A 21439-nucleotide genomic window follows, 5' to 3' on the forward strand; every position below is an offset into this window, starting at 1 on the left:
GTGAGAACAGTATTATGAGAGAATGATTGTTATTTTATATAGGGGCAGTAACAGGCTAGAAAAGCCCCACCAGGTTAATGTTTACCTGGAATATGTGGATAAACTCAGCTCCTGTTGACATAACCCCAAGCTGCACATGCTGTTAACAATGTTAGACAGAGTCGGTCCAATGAAGGACTCATCTATTTCACTGGCTGTACTGTATTCCTAAAGTTACTGGTGCAATGAATGTTTAGCTTTTTGGTCCTTCTCCAGGTTTCTTCCTTTCTTCTAGGGAGTTTTTCCTTGCCGCTGTGCTGCTGCTCACTACCTGTTCTGATCTGAATAAATGGACAATCAAAATGAGGTGGTTGATTTGTATGGTGTTTATTACACAAAGGGAAAGGTTTCATATCCCAAAAACAAAAGGTTTAAGTGTCAAAAGGGATACCAATTTAAAAAAAAACAAAAAAAAACATTTTCTCCCCAATGTCGATCTGGTCTCATCACTGCAACTCCCCAACGGGCTCGGGAGGCGAAGGTCAAGTCACGCGTCCTCCGAAACATGACCCGCCAAACCGAGCTTCTTATTAACACCCGCCCGCTTAACTCAGAGGTCAGTCGCACCAATGTGTCGGAGGAAACACTGTTCAACTGACTACCATGGTCAGTCTACAGGCACCCGGCCCACCACAAGGAGTCACTAGAGCGCCATGAGCCAAGTATAGCCCCCCTGGCCAAACTCTCCCCTAACCTGGACGACGCTGGGCCAATTGTGCACCGCCCGATGGGACTCCCGATCACAGCCGGTTGTGATACAGCCCGGGATCGAACCCAGGTCTGTAGTGACACCTCTAGCACTGCGATGCAGTGCCTTAGACCGCTGCGCCACTCGAGAGGCCCCATGGATACCAACTTTTATCTCTCATTAATATCAATAGGCTAGGTTACATCAATGCCATTTGTCTAGTTACTATAAGGCTACATGTTTATCTATAGGTTAAAGTACTACTGGTTTCTGTCTTAGTATAAAGGTCTAATGTCCACATCAACAACCTTCGACCGACTTGATGACATCACGGCACGGCGGCGAGACCTCTCCTGCTCTTCTTGAACTCGCACACGTAGTACATGGTGATGTCACACTCCACCTGGTTCCAGGTACCTGTGGGTGATTACAATCAGGAGGACTAGTCCAAATGGAAGTGTTGATGGTGGCGTCCCCCCTTGCTCAGACGCTGCCGACGCATTCCAGGTCTCACAACACTTGGATAGGTATTTATTAAGTATCGGCTGACTACATTCATTATGTCACAGCAATCTGGTTCCAGACGGCACGGTCGATGACGTGGCACGCAACCATTGGCTGATACATGCAACGTCTGAGCAGGGGAGCACAGCCGATATCTTGACTCCGAAATGGTACTAAGTCCAAATGTATTTATTGGTTGTGTCTAAAGTGGCACCCTATACCCTAGCTTGACGCACTACGTTTGACCAGAGTAGTGTACACTATCGGGCAGAGAATAGAGTGCCATTTCAGAAGTTGCCCATTGATATCTAGAATTAGAATTAGGACTAGTCTATCGTAGTGAGTACATGTTAAAATGTCTTGCCATACCCGTGCTGACCATCTTCACACAGCTGGTGTTGGAAGGGGCCCCTGATGGCTCCTCTAGGCCCCAGGCCGTATAGTTCCTCACTGGGGTCAGGTCTGCGTAAACAGGCCCTCCCCCCTTCAGCCCAGCCTGCAGCCCGATGAAGACCTGGGTAAGGCCAGCCTGGGTGACGTAGTCTGCTATCAGGGTGTTGGTGTCTGTTGTTTTGGGCATGGCGAGCATACCGCCCCTCAGCTTACAGTTTATCAGAGCCTCTCGGTACTTTCTGGCCTCTTTCACAATCAGGTAAAATTTCTCCTCTGTTTCCTTGATGCCTAAAATGACTGAATATGACATATGAGATGTAATAAGTTGGAGTCTAAACTCCTTATTCATTCAATTCAATATAAGTAAAAACTCCTTATTCAATCCAAGTCAAAACAATATTTTTGTTGTGTTGTGGAATGCCAGTTTGATTTACGTTGTGCTACACATTGGCTGAGATTTTCTTATTTTAGTTCAATTGTTTTCTAATGATCTGACCTGAAATGATGATTTAAGCAGAATACAACGACTTACCATTTTTCACAAACTTGACTGCATTCTTCAGCTTTCTGACATTGATGTCCATCTGTCCAACTACCTTCCTGTACCTCCCGCAGTCACATGTTGTTCCTGTCAGACATGCATGTAGTCAGGTATGGCATGTGTCTTCCAATAAACATCATTCTCTTTCAGGAAATCTCTTTTTGTAACCAGCCCAGTCCAGAATGTGAAGACACGACATTGTATGATAGTGACTTGGAGGTACTATCTCCAGTGGTTTGGAAACATACAGTACCAGTCAAAAGTTTGGACAAACCTACTCATTCAAGTGTTTTTCTTTTGTTTTTACTATTTTCTACATTGTAGAAATCAAAACTATGAAATAACACATATGGAATCATGTAGTAACCAAAAAAAACGAATCAAGATAGATTTCAGATTCTTCAAAGTAGCCACCTTTTGCCTCTTTGACAGCTTTGCACACTCTTGGCATTCTCTCAACCAGCTTCACCTGGAATGCTTTTCCAACAGTTTTGAAGGAGTTCCCACATATCCAGTGGTTTGGAAACATACATGAACAAAGAACGAGGATAAATAATGAACTAGCTCACCTGCTTTCCCTTTCAGTCCAGAAGGTCCATCAACTCCTGCTTCTCCTGCGTCCCCTAGAATTAACACGTACAGTTACACTACATATAAGGGTCAGCAGCATAGTCCAGGGAGGATAGAGACCAGCCATATACATTTTGCTGAGTAGATGTCTGCTTCAGGATGAAAACTATTTGCACTGCTAAGATATCACCACTAGACAGCAGCACTTCACAGTGCTTCACTTCATAGAGCAGAGATGTGGCAGGAGGGGGATTCAACCTCTCCCTACAGTAGATGCTGCTCTACCTCCTAACTGACAGGAGGGGGATTCAACCTCTCTCTACAGTAGATGTTTTACCTCCTAACTGACAGGAGGGGGATTCAACCTCTCTCTACAGTAGATGCTGCTCTACCTCCTAACTGACAGGAGGGGGATTCAACCTCTCTCTACAGTAGATGCTGCTCTACCTCCTAACTGACAGGAGGGGGATTCAACCTCTCTCTACAGTAGATGTTTTACCTCTTAACTGACACGAGGGGGATTCAACCACTCTCTACAGTAGATGCTGCTCTACCTCCTAACTGACAGGAGGGGGGTTCAACCTCTCCCTACAGTAGATGTTTTACCTCCTAACTGACAGGAGGGGGATTCAACCTCTCTCTACAGTAGATGCTGCTCTACCTCCTAACTGACAGGAGGGGGATTCAACCTCTCTCAACAGTAGATGTTTTACCTCCTAACTGACAGGAGGGGGATTCAACCTCTCTCTACAGTAGATGTTTTACCTCCTAACTGACTGGAGGGGGATTCAACCTCTCTCTACAGTAGGTGTTTTACCTCCTAACTGACAGGAGGGGGATTCAACCTCTCTCTACAGTAGATGTTTTACCTCCTAACTGACAGGAGGGGGATTCAACCTCTCTACAGTAGATGCTGCTCTACCTCCTAACTGACAGGAGGGGGATTCAACCTCTCTACAGTAGATGCTGCTCTACCTCCTAACTGACAGGAGGGGGATTCAACCTCTCTCTACAGTAGGTGTTTTACCTCCTAACTGACAGGAGGGGGATTCACCTCTCTACAGTAGATGCTGCTCTACCTCCTAACTGACAGGAGGGGGATTCAACCTCTCTCTACAGTAGATGCTGCTCTACCTCCTAACTGACAGGAGGGGGATTCAACCTCTCTACAGTAGATGCTGCTCTACCTCCTAACTGACAGGAGGGGGATTCAACCTCTCTCTACAGTAGATGTTTTACCTCCTAACTGACAGGAGGGGGATTCAACCTCTCTACAGTAGATGCTGCTCTACCTCCTAACTGACAGGAGGGGGATTCAACCTCTCTCTACAGTAGATGCTGCTCTACCTCCTAACTGACAGGAGGGGGATTCAACCTCCCTACAGTAGATGTTTTACTTCCTAACTGACAGGAGGGGATTCAACCTCTCCCTACAGTAGATGCTGCTCTACCTCCTAACTGACAGGAGGGGGATTCAACCTCTCTACAGTAGATGTTTTACCTCCTAACTGACAGGAGGGGGATTCAACCTCTCCCTACAGTAGATGTTTTACCTCCTAACTGACAGGAGGGGGATTCAACCTCTCTACAGTAGATGTTTTACCTCCTAACTGACAGGAGGGGGATTCAACCTCTCCCTACAGTAGATGTTTTACCTCCTAACTGACAGGAGGGGGATTCAACCTCTCTCTACAGTAGATGTTTTACCTCCTAACTGACAGGAGGGGGATTCAACCTCTCTCTACAGTAGATGCTGCTCTACCTCCTAACTGACAGGAGGGGGATTCAACCTCTCTCTACAGTAGATGTTTTACCTCCTAACTGAGAGGAGGGGGATTCAACCTCTCTCTACAGTAGATGCTGCTCTACCTCCTAACTGACAGGAGGGGGGATTCAACCTCTCTACAGTAGATGCTGCTCTACCTCCTAACTGACAGGAGGGGGATTCAACCTCTCTACAGTAGATGCTGCTCTACCTCCTAACTGACAGGAGGGGGATTCAACCTCTCTCTACAGTAGATGCTGCTCTACCTCCTAACTGACAGGAGGGGGATTCAACCTCTCTCTACAGTAGATGTTTTACCTCCTAACTGACAGGAGGGGGATTCAACCTCTCTACAGTAGATGCTGCTCTACCTCCTAACTGACAGCAGGGGGATTCAACCTCTCTACAGTAGATGCTGCTCTACCTCCTAACTGACAGGAGGGGGATTCAACCTCTCTCTACAGTAGGTGTTTTACCTCCTAACTGACAGGAGGGGGATTCACCTCTCTACAGTAGATGTTTTACCTCCTAACTGACAGGTGGGGGATTCAACCTCTCTCTACAGTAGATGCTGCTCTACCTCCTAACTGACAGGAGGGGGATTCAACCTCTCTACAGTAGATGCTGCTCTACCTCCTAACTGACAGGAGGGGGATTCAACCTCTCTACAGTAGATGTTTTACCTCCTAACTGACAGGAGGGGGATTCAACCTCTCTCTACAGTAGATGCTGCTCTACCTCCTAACTGACAGGAGGGGGATTCAACCTCTCTACAGTAGATGTTTTACCTCCTAACTGACAGGAGGGGGATTCAACCTCTCCCTACAGTAGATGTTTTACCTCCTAACTAACAGGAGGGGGATTCAACCTCTCTCTACAGTAGATGCTGCTCTACCTCCTAACTGACAGGAGGGGGGATTCAACCTCTCCCTACAGTAGATGTTTTACCTCCTAACTGACAGGAGGGGGATTCAACCTCTCTCTACAGTAGATGCTGCTCTACCTCCTAACTGACAGGAGGGGGATTCAACCTCTCTACAGTAGATGTTTTACCTCCTAACTGACAGGAAGGTGAATCAACTCCTCCTACACTAGGTGCTTAACCCCCTAACTGGCAGTTTACAAATTAGGGGAAGTAAGTAGATTACCAACACAACACAGGTTGTTTTTATGACAGTTAGACTACCGGAGGGCAATAATGTGTAGGCGACACATTATTGTGTCACAAAATAGCTCAAGGATCTGAGATTTTCACTGAGATTGATTTGAAGGCTTTTCTCTTGACTTGATACAGCTTCATGAAATACCCTATATTTTCCACAGTTACCTGGAAGAATAGTACCAGCATAATGTTTTTATATAACCCAAATATGGATATTTTTAGATTATTGTTAGGCCTTAACCTACTAAGTTGAGGTCTGGATTTCTGTAGGTCTGTCAAAGCATTACAGACAGGATTGACCAGACTCTTTCTGTAGGTCTGTCAAAGCATTACAGACAGGATTGACCAGACTCTTTCTGTAGGTCTGTCAAAGCATTACAGACAGGATTGACCAGACTCTTTCTGTAGGGCTGTCAAAGCATTACAGACAGGATTGACCAGACTCTTTCTGTAGGTCTGTCAAAGCATTACAGACAGGATTGACCAGACTCTTTCTGTAGGGCTGTCAAAGCATTACAGACAGGATTGACCAGACTCTTTCTGTAGGTCTGTCAAAGCATTACAGACAGGATTGACCAGACTCTTTCTGTAGGTCTGTCAAAGCATTACAGACAGGATTGACCAGACTCTTTCTGTAGGTCTGTCAAAGCATTACAGACAGGATTGACCAGACTCTTTCTGTAGGTCTGTCAAAGCATTACAGACAGGATTGACCAGACTCTTTCTGTAGGTCTGTCAAAGCATTACAGACAGGATTGACCAGACTCTTTCTGTAGGGCTGTCAAAGCATTACAGACAGGATTGACCAGACTCTTTCTGTAGGTCTGTCAAAGCATTACAGACAGGATTGACCAGACTCTTTCTGTAGGGCTGTCAAAGCATTACAGACAGGATTGACCAGACTCTTTCTGTAGGGCTGTCAAAGCATTACAGACAGGATTGACCAGACTCTTTCTGTAGGGCTGTCAAAGCATTACAGACAGGATTGACCAGACTCTTTCTGTAGGTCTGTCAAAGCATTACAGACAGGATTGACCAGACTCTTTCTGTAGGTCTGTCAAAGCATTACAGACAGGATTGACCAGACTCTTTCTGTAGGTCTGTCAAAGCATTACAGACAGGATTGACCAGACTCTTTCTGTAGGTATGTCAAAGCATTACAGACAGGATTGACCAGACTCTTGATGAGGCCTTGAGGTTTACGTACATGTTACTCCAGAGAGGGGCTGCATCACAAATGACACCTTATTCCCTGTATAGTGCACTATTGTTGACCAGGCTCTGGTAGAAAGTAGTGCACTACTGTTGACCAGGCTCTGGTAGAAAGTAGTGCACTACTGTTGACCAGGCTCTGGTAGAAAGTAGTGCACTACTGTTGACCAGGCTCTGGTAGAAAGTAGTGCACTACTGTTGACCAGGCTCTGGTAGAAAGTAGTGCACTACTGTTGACCAGGCTCTGGTAGAAAGTAGTGCACTACTGTTGACCAGGCTCTGGTAGAAAGTAGTGCACTACTGTTGACCAGGCTCTGGTAGAAAGTAGTGCACTACTGTTGACCAGGCTCTGGTAGAAAGTAGTGCACTACTGTTGACCAGGCTCTGGTAGAAAGTAGTGCACTACTGTTGACCAGGCTCTGGTAGAAAGTAGTGCACTACTGTTGACTAGGCTCTGGTAGAAAGTAGTGCACTACTGTTGACCAGGCTCTGGTAGAAAGTAGTGCACTACTGTTGTGACCAGGCTCTGGTAGAAAGTAGTGCACTACTGTTGACCAGGCTCTGGTAGAAAGTAGTGCACTACTGTTGACCAGGCTCTGGTAGAAAGTAGTGCACTACTGTTGACCAGGCTCTGGTAGAAAGTAGTGCACTACTGTTGACCAGGCTCTGGTAGAAAGTAGTGCACTACTGTTGACCAGGCTCTGGTAGAAAGTAGTGCACTACTGTTGACCAGGCTCTGGTAGAAAGTAGTGCACTACTGTTGACCAGGCTCTGGTAGAAAGTAGTGCACTACTGTTGACCAGCCTCAGGTAGAAAGTAGTGAACTACTGTTGACCAGGCTCTGGTAGAAAGTAGTGCACTACTGTTGACCAGGCTCTGGTAGAAAGTAGTGCACTACTGTTGACTAGGCTCTGGTAGAAAGTAGTGCACTACTGTGGACCAGGCTCTGGTAGAAAGTAGTGCACTACTGTTGACCAGGCTCTGGTAGAAAGTAGTGCACTACTGTTGACCAGGCTCTGGTAGAAAGTAGTGCACTACTGTGGACCAGGCTCTGGTAGAAAGTAGTGCACTATATAGGGAATAGAAGGCATTTGGGATGTACAAAGGGATTCAAGGAGGACATAATGGTTTAGCTCTCAGTAAACATGTTCCTGAGTCCCTTCCAAGCTGATCACATTGACGACCGTGGAAAGTAATTCTCTACTAGCAGACCTGAGTTGAAATACTATCTGATACTAATACTAAATACTATTAACAGTACCATCACATTATTGGTCAATAACACACAAGGTCCAACAGAACTCTGACTTCTGATTTAACCCCTCAGAAAGACACACGTACACACACACACACACACACACACACACACACACACACACACACACACACACACACACACACACACACACACACACACACACGTACACACACACACACACACACATACCGTTTCTTTTGAGAGGTAGGGTGGAAGGGAGCCACACTGTTGGAGCTGTTGGGGAGCTGTTGTTGTGGGGGGGTTACGTGCCTTGCTCAAGGGCACAACGGCATCTAGGAAAATCTTTTATCTGTGCTTGATTGAGCTGGCCTGGCTAAATAGACCGATAGAATAGTCCCAACACTGTAACCCCTGTCCGTCTGATACTACAGGCAGGCCAGGCTAGAGCACTGTAACCCCTGTCCGTCTGATACTACAGGCAGGCCAGGCTAGAGCACTGTAACCCCTGTCCGTCTGATACTACAGGCAGGCCAGGCTAGAGCACTGTAACCCCTGTCCGTCTGATACTACAGGCAGGCCAGGCTAGAGCACTGTAACCCCTGTCCGTCTGATACTACAGGCAGGCCAGACTAGAGCACTGTAACCCCTGTCCGTCTGATACTACAGGCAGGCCAGGCTAGAGCACTGTAACCCCTGTCCGTCTGATACTACAGGCAGGCTAGACTAGAGCACTGTAACCCCTGTCCGTCTGATACTACAGGCAGGCCAGGCTAGAGCACTGTAACCCCTGTCCGTCTGTTACTACAGGCATGCCAGGCTAGAGCACTGTAACCCCTGTCCGTCTGTTACTACAGGCAGGCCAGGCTAGAGCTCTGTAACCCCTGTCCGTCTGATACTACAGGCAGGCCAGGCTAGAGCACTGTAACCCCTGTCCGTCTGATACTACAGGCAGGCCAGGCTAGAGCACTGTAACCCCTGTCCGTCTGATACTACAGGCAGGCCAGGCTAGAGCACTGTAACCCCTGTCCGTCTGATACTACACGCAGGCCAGGCTAGAGCAAATGATCAAAGAATGGAAAGATTTCAAATAGTATTTGAACCCAGGTCTGTCTAATAGATGCATCAACAACCCGAGTTGAAGGGTTCAATGGGAAGAGAGGCTGAATACATTGGATAAAAACTAAACAAGTAGCTGTTTATGTAAAACAAACTTGATGAAGGTCTCTCCCAGGTAGTTTGGGTCTGGCAGTGTGTCTCTGTGGCTACGGCCTAAATGGCACCCTATTCCCTGTATAGTGCACTATTTTTGACCAGCCCTATGGGTAGTAGTGCACTACTTTTGACCAGTCCTATGGCTGAATAGGGTGCCAGTAGAGACACGGCCTCTGTATCATTGGCCTGAGAAGCAGCCAGAACAGTTTTCTTCTCCATAAGCAGAATGTTTCTCAGTCAGTCTGATTACTAAGTGATTACCTTTGTCTCCAGCAGGACCCATCTTTCCCATCCTGCCCACCTCTCCTTTATCTCCGAGCTCCCCTGTCAAACCTGAAAGAGAGGGCAGGAGAAGACTGGTGAACTGCCAGACCAAAGAAAATTGTAAATAGGTAGAGAGTTTTTTTGGTCTGTTTCTTTACTGCTGTTTTCTTGTGGTTTTTATGGCAGTTAGGCTACTGATGGAATTTAAAGCGAGAAACTAAAGGCCAGAGAGAGAGAGAGAGGGGAGAGAGAGGGGGAGAGAGAAAGATGGGAGGAGAGATAGAGAAGGTGGAGGGAGAGAGAGAGAGTGAGAGAGAGAAAGAAAGGGGGAGAGAGGGGGAGAGGGTGGAGAGAGGGGGGAGAGGGTGGAGAACGAGAAAGAGGGGGAGATGAAGAGGGGGTAGAGAGAGAGCGAGAGGGGGAGAGGGGGGAGAGGGTGCAGAACGAGAAAGAGGGGGAGATGAAGAGGGGGGAGAGAGAGACCCAACCAAATCATGAGAAAACAAAAAGTTAATTACTTGACACATTGGAAAAAAACAGTGCAAACTGGAATGCTATTTGGCCCTTAACAGAGAGTTCACAGTGGCAGAATACTTGACCACTGTGACTGACCCAAACTTAAGGAAAGCTTTGACTATGTACAGACTCGGTGATCATAGCCTTGCTATTGAAACAGGCTGCCGTAGACAGACCTGGCTCTCAAGAGAAGACAGGCTATGTGCACACTGCCCACAAAATGAGGTGGAAACTGAGCTGCACTTCCTAACCTCCTGCCAAATGTATGACCATGTTAGAGACACATTGTTCCCTCAGAATACATAGATCCACAAAGAATTCGAAAGCAAACCCAATTTTGATAAAGTCCCATATCTATTGGGTGAAATACCACAGTGTGCCTCACAGCAGCAAGATGTGTGACCTGTTGCCACAAGAAAAGGGCAACCAGTGAAGAACAAACACCATTGTAAATACAACCCATATTTATGTTTATTTATTTTCCCTTTTGTACTTTAAATATTTGCACATCATTACAACACTGTATATAGACATAATATGACATTTGAAATGTCTTTATTCTTTTGGAACTTCTATGAGTGTAATGTTTACTGTTAATTTTTATTGTTAATTTCACTTTTGTTTATTATCTACTTCACTTGCTTTGGCAATGTTAACATATATTCCCGATGCCAATAAAGCCCCTTGAATTGAGAGAGAGACCGATTGGGAAATCTTCTTTTTATGCCGGAGCCATTCTGCCAGGACCCAAATGAGTATTTCCTCAGGAAATATTCAGCTGCAAATGGACAGTAGTTGAAATAATAACTGATGCAGGACTCTCTTCCCAAAAGCCTGTACCACACATTATCCATCTAGCATCAGGCAATATTGTTTTTCACAATCTAATTCAGCCATGTCCATTTTGGTTCAATTGGAATTGTTTTGTATCTTCACAGATTGTGTAAAGCGTTTTTTTTTCTCCAGGTTGTGAGATCTCATGGTGTTTTTCCAAATTAGGCCTACTGTTGGGTTTTGTTCAGCCTAGCATATTGTAGCGACCCGCACAGACAGTTGTGGGTTATGTGTTAGGCTATTAGTGGGTTGTGTCGTACTTACCAGTGTTCGCGGGGTCATGCCAATCAACCTGCTATCTGCCAATCACGGGAATGCCTGGAATGTTCGGATACCGGGCAGCCTGGTGGTTGGCGGAGTGGCGTGAAGGGGGGTTGGGCAGGGGGATGGAGCATTGGATGTTAAAACCGGGTTTAGCCATTGTTCTCTCTCTTACGTCTGGGCTTCACAAGAGAAGGTCACGGTTGGTTTGTAGTGTACCTTTCATTTATTTGGCGTGGGCTACGGCCAAACAGTAGCCTGTGTTAAGTTGTGTTAATAAACCGTCCATTCGTTAACTCCATCCTCTGTCTGGACAATTGTTCCTTCATGATCTAGTCAGGTCATTACAATATGTACAGCTCAAGTATTTTAGTCATCATAATTTTTCAGGGCAATAATTTCAGCATAATTTCAGCAGCCTGAATTTTTTTTAAGGAAAGATCCTAACACACGGAAACATTTCTCAACATGGAACATCATCATTATGGTGTCTGCTTTCATATTCTAGCAGGTGGGACATTTAAAATGACAGGCTGAACGTGAAGAGATTGTTTGATTTAGTCAGTAACAGTCTTTATAAAAGTGGATGCTGATTGGACGAGCAGCGTTCCAAGCCGTGTTGTATCGGCGGTCAGACACCGTTATGCCTGATAACTCTTCCACCTCCGTAAGACTGGCATGGTCGTGTTGCTGTCCGAATCATCTCTTGTATTTATCCCAACTCGCACATGATTTCCCCTTGCTTCCAGCCTAGCATTTAGTTTGGTACAGCGGGGGATAATATAAGCCTCGCTGTCTGCCTGTCAGGCCTCGGAAACATTGTTCAACTTTTGAGTTTAGATCTCTGTAGTAGCATACAGTGAACGGTGCCCAGACGAGACTCGACAACTTTTTCTGAGCCAGTCGATATCACCCATCAACGTCATTATCGTGGACATATCCAAGTAAATGCCAATAGAAAAACAAGCTCAAACAAACGGAAATGCAGTTTGTGTACTGTCATTCAAGGTTCAATGTTTTGACGTGACTGAGTTAGCTGAAGTTGGCTAGCTGTCTAGCAAGTGACAAGAACTTTATAGCCTGCATAGCAACCATTTTATTTACAACGGATGACCAGGCCTTTTGCATAGCAACTATGCAAAAATCATTTACAACTGACATGACCAAAATAACTAACAACCAGATTATTGACTTATCCAAATAACGTTTTTAATGAAAATATGTAAGCATTGTTATTTTAAATATGTTGGTAAGAGTTTTATAAAAGCAATAAGGCACACAAGGTAGTGGTTTATCGCATCGAGCCGAACAATACCATTTACCTGCTGTGACAGTAGTCATTATATAGCACTGCCTCTTGCACCTTATTGCTTAATTATCCACTACTTATACAGGTCTGATTATTGACATTTTCTCACTGATATTGCCCGTTTAACTGGTCAAAAGTACTGTATTATTTAAGGAAAATATGGTGCCATTTGTGATGCATTTTAGTTTAGTGACCCTTTCATGCAATGTAAAATTAAAGGCAATTACCCTTTGGCTTCAGTCAATCTTAGCTTAGTCAACGACAGTAGTATGTGTAGTGGATGTTTTAAACTCACTTTGATGGTTAGTAACCCTCTTTAAGCCCCATTTAGATATGAAAGTAACTCTAACATCTCTTAGTAAATTACCTGTAAAGGAAACTTTGATCAAGCTGTGTATTTACTGGAATGTCATGTAATGGATTTATAAAGCATTACGTTATGGTGAACATACATCATATCCAACCTAACAACAAACATACAGGAAACCAACATTGTTAGTTTTGTTATACACTGTGGGTGAAGTTGAAAAAACAAGTCAACAAGTTTTATTTGTTCTTTCTTTTTTTTGGAAATGACTCCAACGGTCCTGGCTGGCATTTGTCTCTGTCTGTTGGTCCGATTATAGAGGTGTGTGTTTGTGAAAGAGGCCAACCAGCCAGAAGTTAAGTTAGCACCTGGCCCTGCCTCCCTGCCTCCTACTTCCACCTCCCACAGAACATATATGGTGCTCTCGCCGACCGCTGGCCGCCATCCTGCAGCAGCAGCAATTAACACGTCTGCTCTGATGTGACTTCCTTCAAGGAAAAGCAGAGAGTCAGGCTCAGGGAGGCTGGCTGGTCTGGCCCAGGCTACTCCACTGTAACTCAGCTCACTGCCGGTGCCAATTAGACCTCACTCACGTCAGAGTCAGACACATTGCTGCTCTGAATCTAGAACGACTGGGGGGATAGCTAGTCTGTTCTGCTTCTGAATCTAGAAAGACTGGGGGGATAGCTAGTCTGTTCTGCTTCTGAATCTAGAAAGACTGGGGGGATAGCTAGTCTGTTCTGCTTCTGAATCTAGAAAGACTGGGGGGATAGCTAGTCTGTTCTGCTTTTGAGTCTAGAGTATTGAGTGCTTATATAGGCATTTACCTTCAACTGAGGGGGTTTACATACCTTTATCTCTGGGGACTGACTGCGTGGGCAGGGTAGAAACATATTTTATAAATAGTAAAGTACAGATACCCTCAAAACTACATAAGTAATACTTTAAAGTATTTTTACTTAAGTACTATACACCACTACGCGTGGGAATATACAAAACACCTCAGCTCACTTAGATGTTAACAAACTCTGTTTAGATACTCTGTTTAAAACCATCAAGACAACAATTTAAAAACAATTAAAAAAGGATCAGTAGAACTTTCCGGAGAGTTGAATCAACTCTCTGGCTTTTATACCACTTCCTTTTAATTCCTCAATGATTCATGTATTTTAATATTAAACCAATAAAAAATATATAAGGAGGAACCTAGTAGTCCTGGTGGGCCGGTCTTTCCCAGCCGTCCCTGGTCTCCCTGGTCTCCTCCTTCACCCAGGTCTCCTGTTAGGAGAGGAAGAAAAGTTCAGAGGAGATTCAGCAACTCTTGGAGGCCAATGGAAGTAAATAAAAACGCTTCTTTATTGTTGCACGTAAAACCAATGTGTTTCGGCTTTTGGCCTTCAGAGTTTTTTTTTACATAAATAAAATAAACTTTGATGCTTTTATACATTTCAAAATGGCCTCCTATGAACTCAGAGCCCAATCACAATGAGGGGAAGAAAAAGCATATAACCCATTTTATGACAATGCAATAAATATGTCAAGCAAACTACAGAGAGAAGAGACCGACAGTAGAGACAGAGGTTTGTTCAGTGGACTGAAAGGGTCTCATTTGACCTGAGAAAACCTGACTCAGTAGTGCCTTGGCTTTTCTGTGCCTGGTTTACAGGTTCACTGACTTCAAGACAAAACGTAGCCGTTCTTTCTCAGTCCATATAGACAGTACTGTTTGGGATGGGTCTTATCTAAATAAACTCCTCTATTGTGGAGCAGCTGTTTCAATACAGACAGTCAGCCAGACAGTCATAGTGGCCACTTCTCTGGCGCTAGCAATAGCACCCAAAACAAAGTGAAACATTTCCTTGTGTATAAATTACTCATGACATACAGTAAATACTCCTCCTAAAATCCCCAAATAAGTATTACCTCTACTGTCTAAGGGTGTTAGTTCTAGTCCAACATACAGAGCCAACACCGTGTTAATACTGCACAACACTACAACAGTAGCAGCCTCCCATACCAGCCATGTCTTAAGGCTGTTGCCCCAATAAAGGAGATGGAAGTGACTGTACTGTTTCAACACATGGCTATTGTTTAATACCAGCAGGGTTTCTGTAGGAAACAAGCTACTGTTGTAGTAAAACAAATAACACATTGTTTACTTGTAACATCATGGTTTCTGTAGGAAACAAGCTACTGTTGTAGTAAAACAACAGCAACCGAGGCATGCTATCTCCATTAACCAGGCTAAACCAGCGGATTGGGAGTCCATACCAGGCTGTATCACAACCAGCCGTGATTGGGAGTCCCATACCAGGCTGTATCACAACCAGCCGTGATTGGGAGTCCCATACCAGGCTGTATCACAACCAGCCGTGATTGGGAGTCCCATACCAGGCTGTATCACAACCAGCCGTGATTGGGAGTCCCATAGGGCGGCGCACAATTGGCCCAGCGTCGTCCGGGTTTGGCCGGGGTAGGCCGTCATTGTAAATAAGAATGTGTTCTTAACTGACTTGCCTAGTTAAATAAAGGTTAAATAAAACATTTAAAAATAAAAATTAACCACCTGGTTTAACATGGTGCAGACAGATCATGCTATCTCCATTAACCGCCTGGTTTAACATGGTGCAGACAGATCATGCTATCTCCATTAACCACCTGGTTTAACATGGTGCAGACAGATCACGCTATCTCCATTAACCACCTGGTTTAACATGGTGCAGACAGATCACGCTATCTCCATTAACCGCCTGGTTTAACATGGTGCAGACAGATCACGCTATCTCCATTAACCGCCTGGTTTAACATGGTGCAGACAGATCATGCTATCTCCATTAACCGCCTGGTTTAACATGGTGCAGACAGACTTTAGATCATCATTTGTTTGCTTTAAATTTAAAATGATTTGAATTTGCATAACATATCAATTAAATGGCAAATGGCAATATCTATGATGAGGTTTACAAGATGTTTTTCGAACCCTGACTATTCCCAAGCTCTTACATAACATCAGACAGATTACTGTACTGTAGAGAAACACCAGATAGTTCTAAAATCCTTTAGAAAGCCTGCAGATGGAAGATTGAAAACATCACCTTTAGATCCTGGTAGAATAGTGTTGGAACAGACTTCAACCGCATTAAGAGAATCAAAGATAGTTGAAAGAACAGAGAGCACCAGTAGCCTCCTGCTGAAGTAGTGATGTTTCATGTCCTTTAGTTTGAGGATTCAATACAGCACAAGGACCATACAGTATGTTTTAGACGCAGAGCTGGGTTCTATCTTTGTTTACCAAACGTTATCACTTCACTGTCATGCTGTCAGACAACATTATCCAGGCTAGGTAATTAGCCAGGGTAGGTAGGGGACACATGTTTTCTCACTCTTGTATCTGGAATTTGAGTGAACAAATTAGTGACTATCTTTGCAATGTTGTATTTGCCCCAGGATTATGTTATATCAATGTATTATTACTACTGTTATTGATTTGTAAGTCGCTCTGGATAAGAGCGTCTGCTAAATGACTTAAATGTAACTGTAAATGTTAAATGATTGTGTTTTAGTTTATGTAGTGTCCATTAGGAGTGTCTCTGACAGTATATAGTTTATGTAGTGTCTCTGACAGTATATAGTTTATGTAGTGTCTCTGACAATATATAGTTTATGTAGTGTCCATTAGGAGTGTCTCTGACAGTATGTAGTCTATGTAGTGTCCATTAGGAGTGTCTCTGACAGTATATAGCTTATGTAGTGTCCATTAGTGTCTCTGACAGTATATAGTTTATGTAGTGTCTCTGACAGTATGTAGTCTATGTAGTGTCCATTAGGAGTGTCTCTGACAGTATGTAGTCTATGTAGTGTCCAATTGGAGTGTCTCTGACAGTATATAGTTTATGTAGTGTCCATTAGGAGTGTCTCTGACAGTATGTAGTCTATGTAGTGTCCATTAGGAGTGTCTCTGACAGTATATAGTTTATGTAGTGTCTCTGACAGTATATAGTCTATGTAGTGTCCATTAGGAGTGTCTTTGACAGTATGTAGTTTATGTAGTGTCTCTGACAGTATATAGTTTATGTAGTGTCCATTAGGAGTGTCTCTGACAGTATATAGTTTATGTAGTGTCTCTGACAGTATATAGTTTATGTAGTGTCTTTGACAGTATGTAGTCTATGTAGTGTCCATTAGGAGTGTCTCTGACAGTATGTAGTCTATGTAGTGTCCATTAGGAGTGTCTCTGACAGTATATAGTTTATGTAGTGTCCATTAGGAGTGTCTCTGACATTATATAGTTTATGTAGTGTCTCTGACAGTATATAGTTTATGTAGTGTCTTTGACAGTATGTAGTCTATGTAGTGTCCATTAGGGGTGTCTCTGACAGTATATCGTTTATGTAGTGTCCATTATGAGTGTCTCTGACAGTATATAGTTTATGTAGTGTCCATTAGGAGTGTCTCTGACAGTATATAGTTTATGTAGTGTCTCTGACAGTATATAGTTTATGTAGTGTCCATTAGGAGTGTCTCTGACAGTATGTAGTTTATGTAGTGTCTCTGACTGTATATAGTTTATGTAGTGTCTCTGACAGTATGTAGTTTATGTAGTGTCTCTGACAGTATATAGTTTATGTAGTGTCTCTGACAGTATATAGTTTATGTAGTGTCTCTGACAGTATGTAGTTTATGTAGTGTCTCTGACAGTATATAGTTTATGTAGTGTCTCTGACAGTATATAGTTTATGTAGTGTCAGTGTCTCTGACAGTATATAGTTTATGTAGTGTCTCTGACAGTATATAGTTTATGTAGTGTCTCTGACAGTATATAGTTTATGTAGTGTCAGAGTGTCTCTGACAGTATATAGTTTATGTAGTGTCCATTAGGAGTGTCTCTGACAGTATATAGTTTATGTAGTGTCCATTGGGAGTGTCTCTGACAGTATGTAGTCTATGTAGTGTCCATTAGGAGTGTCTCTGACAGTATATAATTTATGTAGTGTCCATTAGGAGTGTCTCTGACAGTATGTAATCTATGTAGTGTCCATTAGGAGTGTCTCTGACAGTATATAGTTTATGTAGTGTCTTTGACAGTATGTAGTCTATGTAGTGTCCATTAGGAGTGTCTCTGACAGTATGTAGTCTATGTAGTGTCCATTAGGAGTGTCTCTGACAGTATATAGTCTATGTAGTGTCCATTAGGAGTGTCTCTGACAGTATGTAGTTTATGTAGTGTCCATTAGGAGTGTCTCTGACAGTATATAGTTTATGTAGTGTCCATTAGGAGTGTCTCTGACAGTATGTAGTCTATGTAGTGTCTCTGACATTATATAGTTTATGTAGTGTCTCTGACATTATATAGTTTATGTAGTGTCTTTGACAGTATATAGTGTATGTAGTGTCTTTGACAGTATATAGTTTATGTAGTGTCCATTAGGAGTGTCTCTGACAGTATATAGTTTATGTAGTGTCCATTAGGAGTGTCTCTGACAGTATATAGTTTATGTAGTGTCTCTGACAGTATATAGTTTATGTAGTGTCTCTGCATTAGTTTGAGTGTCTCTGACAGTATATAGTTTATGTAGTGTCCATTAGGAGTGTCTCTGACAGTATATAGTCTATGTAGTGTCCATTAGGAGTGTCTCTGACAGTATATAGTTTATGTAGTGTCCATTAGAGTGTCTCTGACAGTATATAGTTTATGTAGTGTCTTTGACAGTATATAGTTTATGTAGTGTCTTTGACAGTATATAGTTTATGTAGTGTCCATTATGAGTGTCTCTGACAGTATATAGTTTATGTAGTGTCCATTAGGAGTGTCTCTGACAGTATATAGTTTATGTAGTGTCCATTAGGAGTGTCTCTGACAGTATATAGTTCATGTAGTGTCTCTGACAGTATATAGTTTATGTAGTGTCCATTAGGAGTGTCTCTGACAGTATGTAGTCTATGTAGTGTCTCTGACAGTATATAGTTTATGTAGAGTCTCTGACAGTATATCGTTTATGTAGTGTCTCTGACAGTATATAGTTTATGTAGTGTCCATTAGGAGTGTCTCTGACAGTATGTAGTCTATGTAGTGTCTTTGACAGTATATAGTTTATGTAGTGTCCATTGTGAGTGTCTCTGACAGTATATAGTTTATGTAGTGTCCATTAGGAGTGTCTCTGACAGTATATAGTTTATGTAATGTCCATTAGGAGTGTCTCTGACAGTATATACTTTATGTAGTGTCCATTAGGAGTGTCTCTGACAGTATGTAGTTTATGTAGTGTCCATTAGGAGTGTCTCTGACTGTATGAAGTTTATGTAGTGTCTCTGACAGTATATAGTTTATGTAGTGTCTCTGACAGTATATAGTTTATGTAGTGTCTCTGACAGTATATAGTTTATGTAGTGTCCATTAGGAGTGTCTCTGACAGTATGTAGTTTATGTAGTGTACATTAGGAGTGTCTCTGACAGTATGTAGTCTATGTAGTGTCTCTGACAGTATATAGTTTATGTAGTGTCTCTGACAGTATGTAGTTTATGTAGAGTCTCTGACAGTATATCGTTTATGTAGTGTCTCTGACAGTATATAGTTTATGTAGTGTCTCTGACAGTATGTAGTCTATGTAGTGTCTTTGACAATATATAGTGTATGTAGTGTCTTTGAGAGTATGTAGTCTATGTAGTGTCCATTAGGAGTGTCTCTGACAGTATATAGTTTATGTAGTGTCCATTAGGAGTGTCTCTGACAGTACATAGTTTATGTAGTGTCCATTGGGAGTGTCTCTGACAGTATATAGTTTATGTAGTGTCCATTAGGAGTGTCTCTGACAGTATATAGTTTATGTAATGTCTCTGACAGTTTCTAGTTTATGTAGTGTCCATTAGGAGTGTCTCTGACAGTATTTAGTTTATGTAGTGTCCATTAGGAGTGTCTCTGACAGTATATAGTTTATGTAGTGTCCATTAGAAGTGTCTCTGACAGTATATAGTTTATGTAGTGTCCATTAGGAGTGTCTCTGACAGTATATAGTTTATGTAGTGTCTCTGAAAGTATATAGTTTATGTAGTGTCTCTGACAGTATATAGTTTATGTAGTGTCTCTGACAGTATGTAGTTTTTGTAGTGTCTCTGACAGTATATAGTCTATGTACTGTCTCTGACAGTATATAGTTTATGTAGTGTCCATTAGGACTGTCTCTGACAGTATATAGTTTATGTAGTGTCCATTAGGAGTGTCTCTGACAGTATATAGTTTATGTAGTGTCTCTGACAGTATATAGTTTATGTAGTGTCTCTGACAGTATATAGTTTATGTAGTGTCCATTGGGAGTGTCTCTGACAGTATATAGTTTATGTTATTAAGTGTCTCTGACAGTATATAGTTTATGTAGTGTCTCTGACAGTATATAGTTTATGTAGTGTCTCTGACAGTATATAGTTTATGTAGTGTCCATTAGGAGTGTCTCTGACAGTATATAGTTTATGTAGTGTCTCTGACAGTATATAGTTTATGTAGTGTCTCTGACAGTATATAGTTTATGTAGTGTCTCTGACAGTATATAGTTCATATTGTGTCTCTGACAGTATAAAGTTTATGTAGTGTCTTTGACAGTATGTAGTCTATGTAGTGTCTCTGACAGTATATAGTTTATGTAGTGTCCATTAGGAGTGTCTCTGACAGTATATAGTTTATGTAGTGTCTTGACAGTATATAGTTTATGTAGTGTCTCTGACAGTATATAGTTTATGTAGTGTCTCTGACAGTATATAGTTTATGTAGTGTCTCTGACAGTATATAGTTTATGTAGTGTCTTTGACAGTATATAGTTTATGTAGTGTCCATTAGGAGTGTCTCTGACAGTATATAGTTTATGTAGTGTCCATTAGGAGTGTCTCTGACAGTATATAGTTTATGTAGTGTCTTTGACAGTATATAGTTTATGTAGTGTCTTTGACAGTATATAGTTTATGTAGTGTCCATTAGGAGTGTCTCTGACAGTATATAGTTTATGTGTGTCTTAGTGTCTCTGACAGTATGTAGTTTATGTAGTGTCTCTGACAGTATATAGTTTATGTAGTGTCTCTGACAGTATATAGTTTATGTAGTGTCCATAGGAGTGTCTCTGACAGTATATAGTTTATGTAGTGTCCATTAGGAGTGTCTCTGACAGTATATAGTTTATGTAGTGTCTCTGACAGTATATAGTTTATGTAGTGTCCATTAGGAGTGTCTCTGACAGTATATAGTTTATGTGTTAGTGTCTCTGACAGTATGTAGTTATGTAGTGTCTCTGACAGTATATAGTTTATGTCAGTGTCTCTGACAGTATATAGTTTATGTAGTGTCTCTGACAGTATATAGTTTATGTAGTGTCTCTGACAGTATATAGTTTATGTAGTGTCTCTGACAGTATATAGTTTATGTAGTGTCCATTAGGAGTGTCTCTGACAGTATGTAGTTTATGTAGTGTCTCTGACAGTATATAGTTTATGTAGTGTCCATTGGGAGTGTCTCTGACAGTATATAGTTTATGTAGTGTCCATTAGGAGTGTCTCTGACAGTATATAGTTTATGTAGTGTCCATTAGGAGTGTCTCTGACAGTATATAGTTTATGTAGTGTCCATTAGAGTGTCTCTGACAGTATATAGTTTATGTAGT

The 21439-nt window shown here is 42.4% G+C and overlaps 1 protein-coding gene across 2 annotated transcripts; it reads right to left on the bottom strand.

Moving 5' to 3' along the window:
* Nucleotides 1-350: 350 nt before the first annotated feature.
* On the bottom strand, nt 351-16083 carry LOC106596782 (collectin-10). Of its 2 annotated transcripts, none has more exons than XM_045719310.1 (7): nt 15892-16083; nt 14003-14074; nt 9567-9638; nt 2735-2788; nt 2157-2252; nt 1611-1921; nt 351-1144 (listed from the first exon to the last, which is right to left on the bottom strand). In XM_045719310.1, the coding sequence occupies exons 1-7, from the start codon at nt 16004-16006 to the stop codon at nt 1028-1030; spliced, it is 837 nt and encodes a 278-aa protein (XP_045575266.1). In that variant the 5' UTR covers nt 16007-16083; the 3' UTR covers nt 351-1027. The 2 variants fall into 2 exon arrangements, with proteins under 2 accessions (XP_045575266.1, XP_045575267.1); XM_045719311.1 differs by having other exon boundaries at nt 1601-1921; nt 15892-16044.
* Nucleotides 16084-21439: the final 5356 nt, after the last annotated feature.

The sequence above is a fragment of the Salmo salar genome, chromosome ssa05, assembly GCF_905237065.1.
Source record: "Salmo salar chromosome ssa05, Ssal_v3.1, whole genome shotgun sequence".
In the NCBI taxonomy this organism is placed as follows: domain Eukaryota; kingdom Metazoa; phylum Chordata; class Actinopteri; order Salmoniformes; family Salmonidae; genus Salmo; species Salmo salar.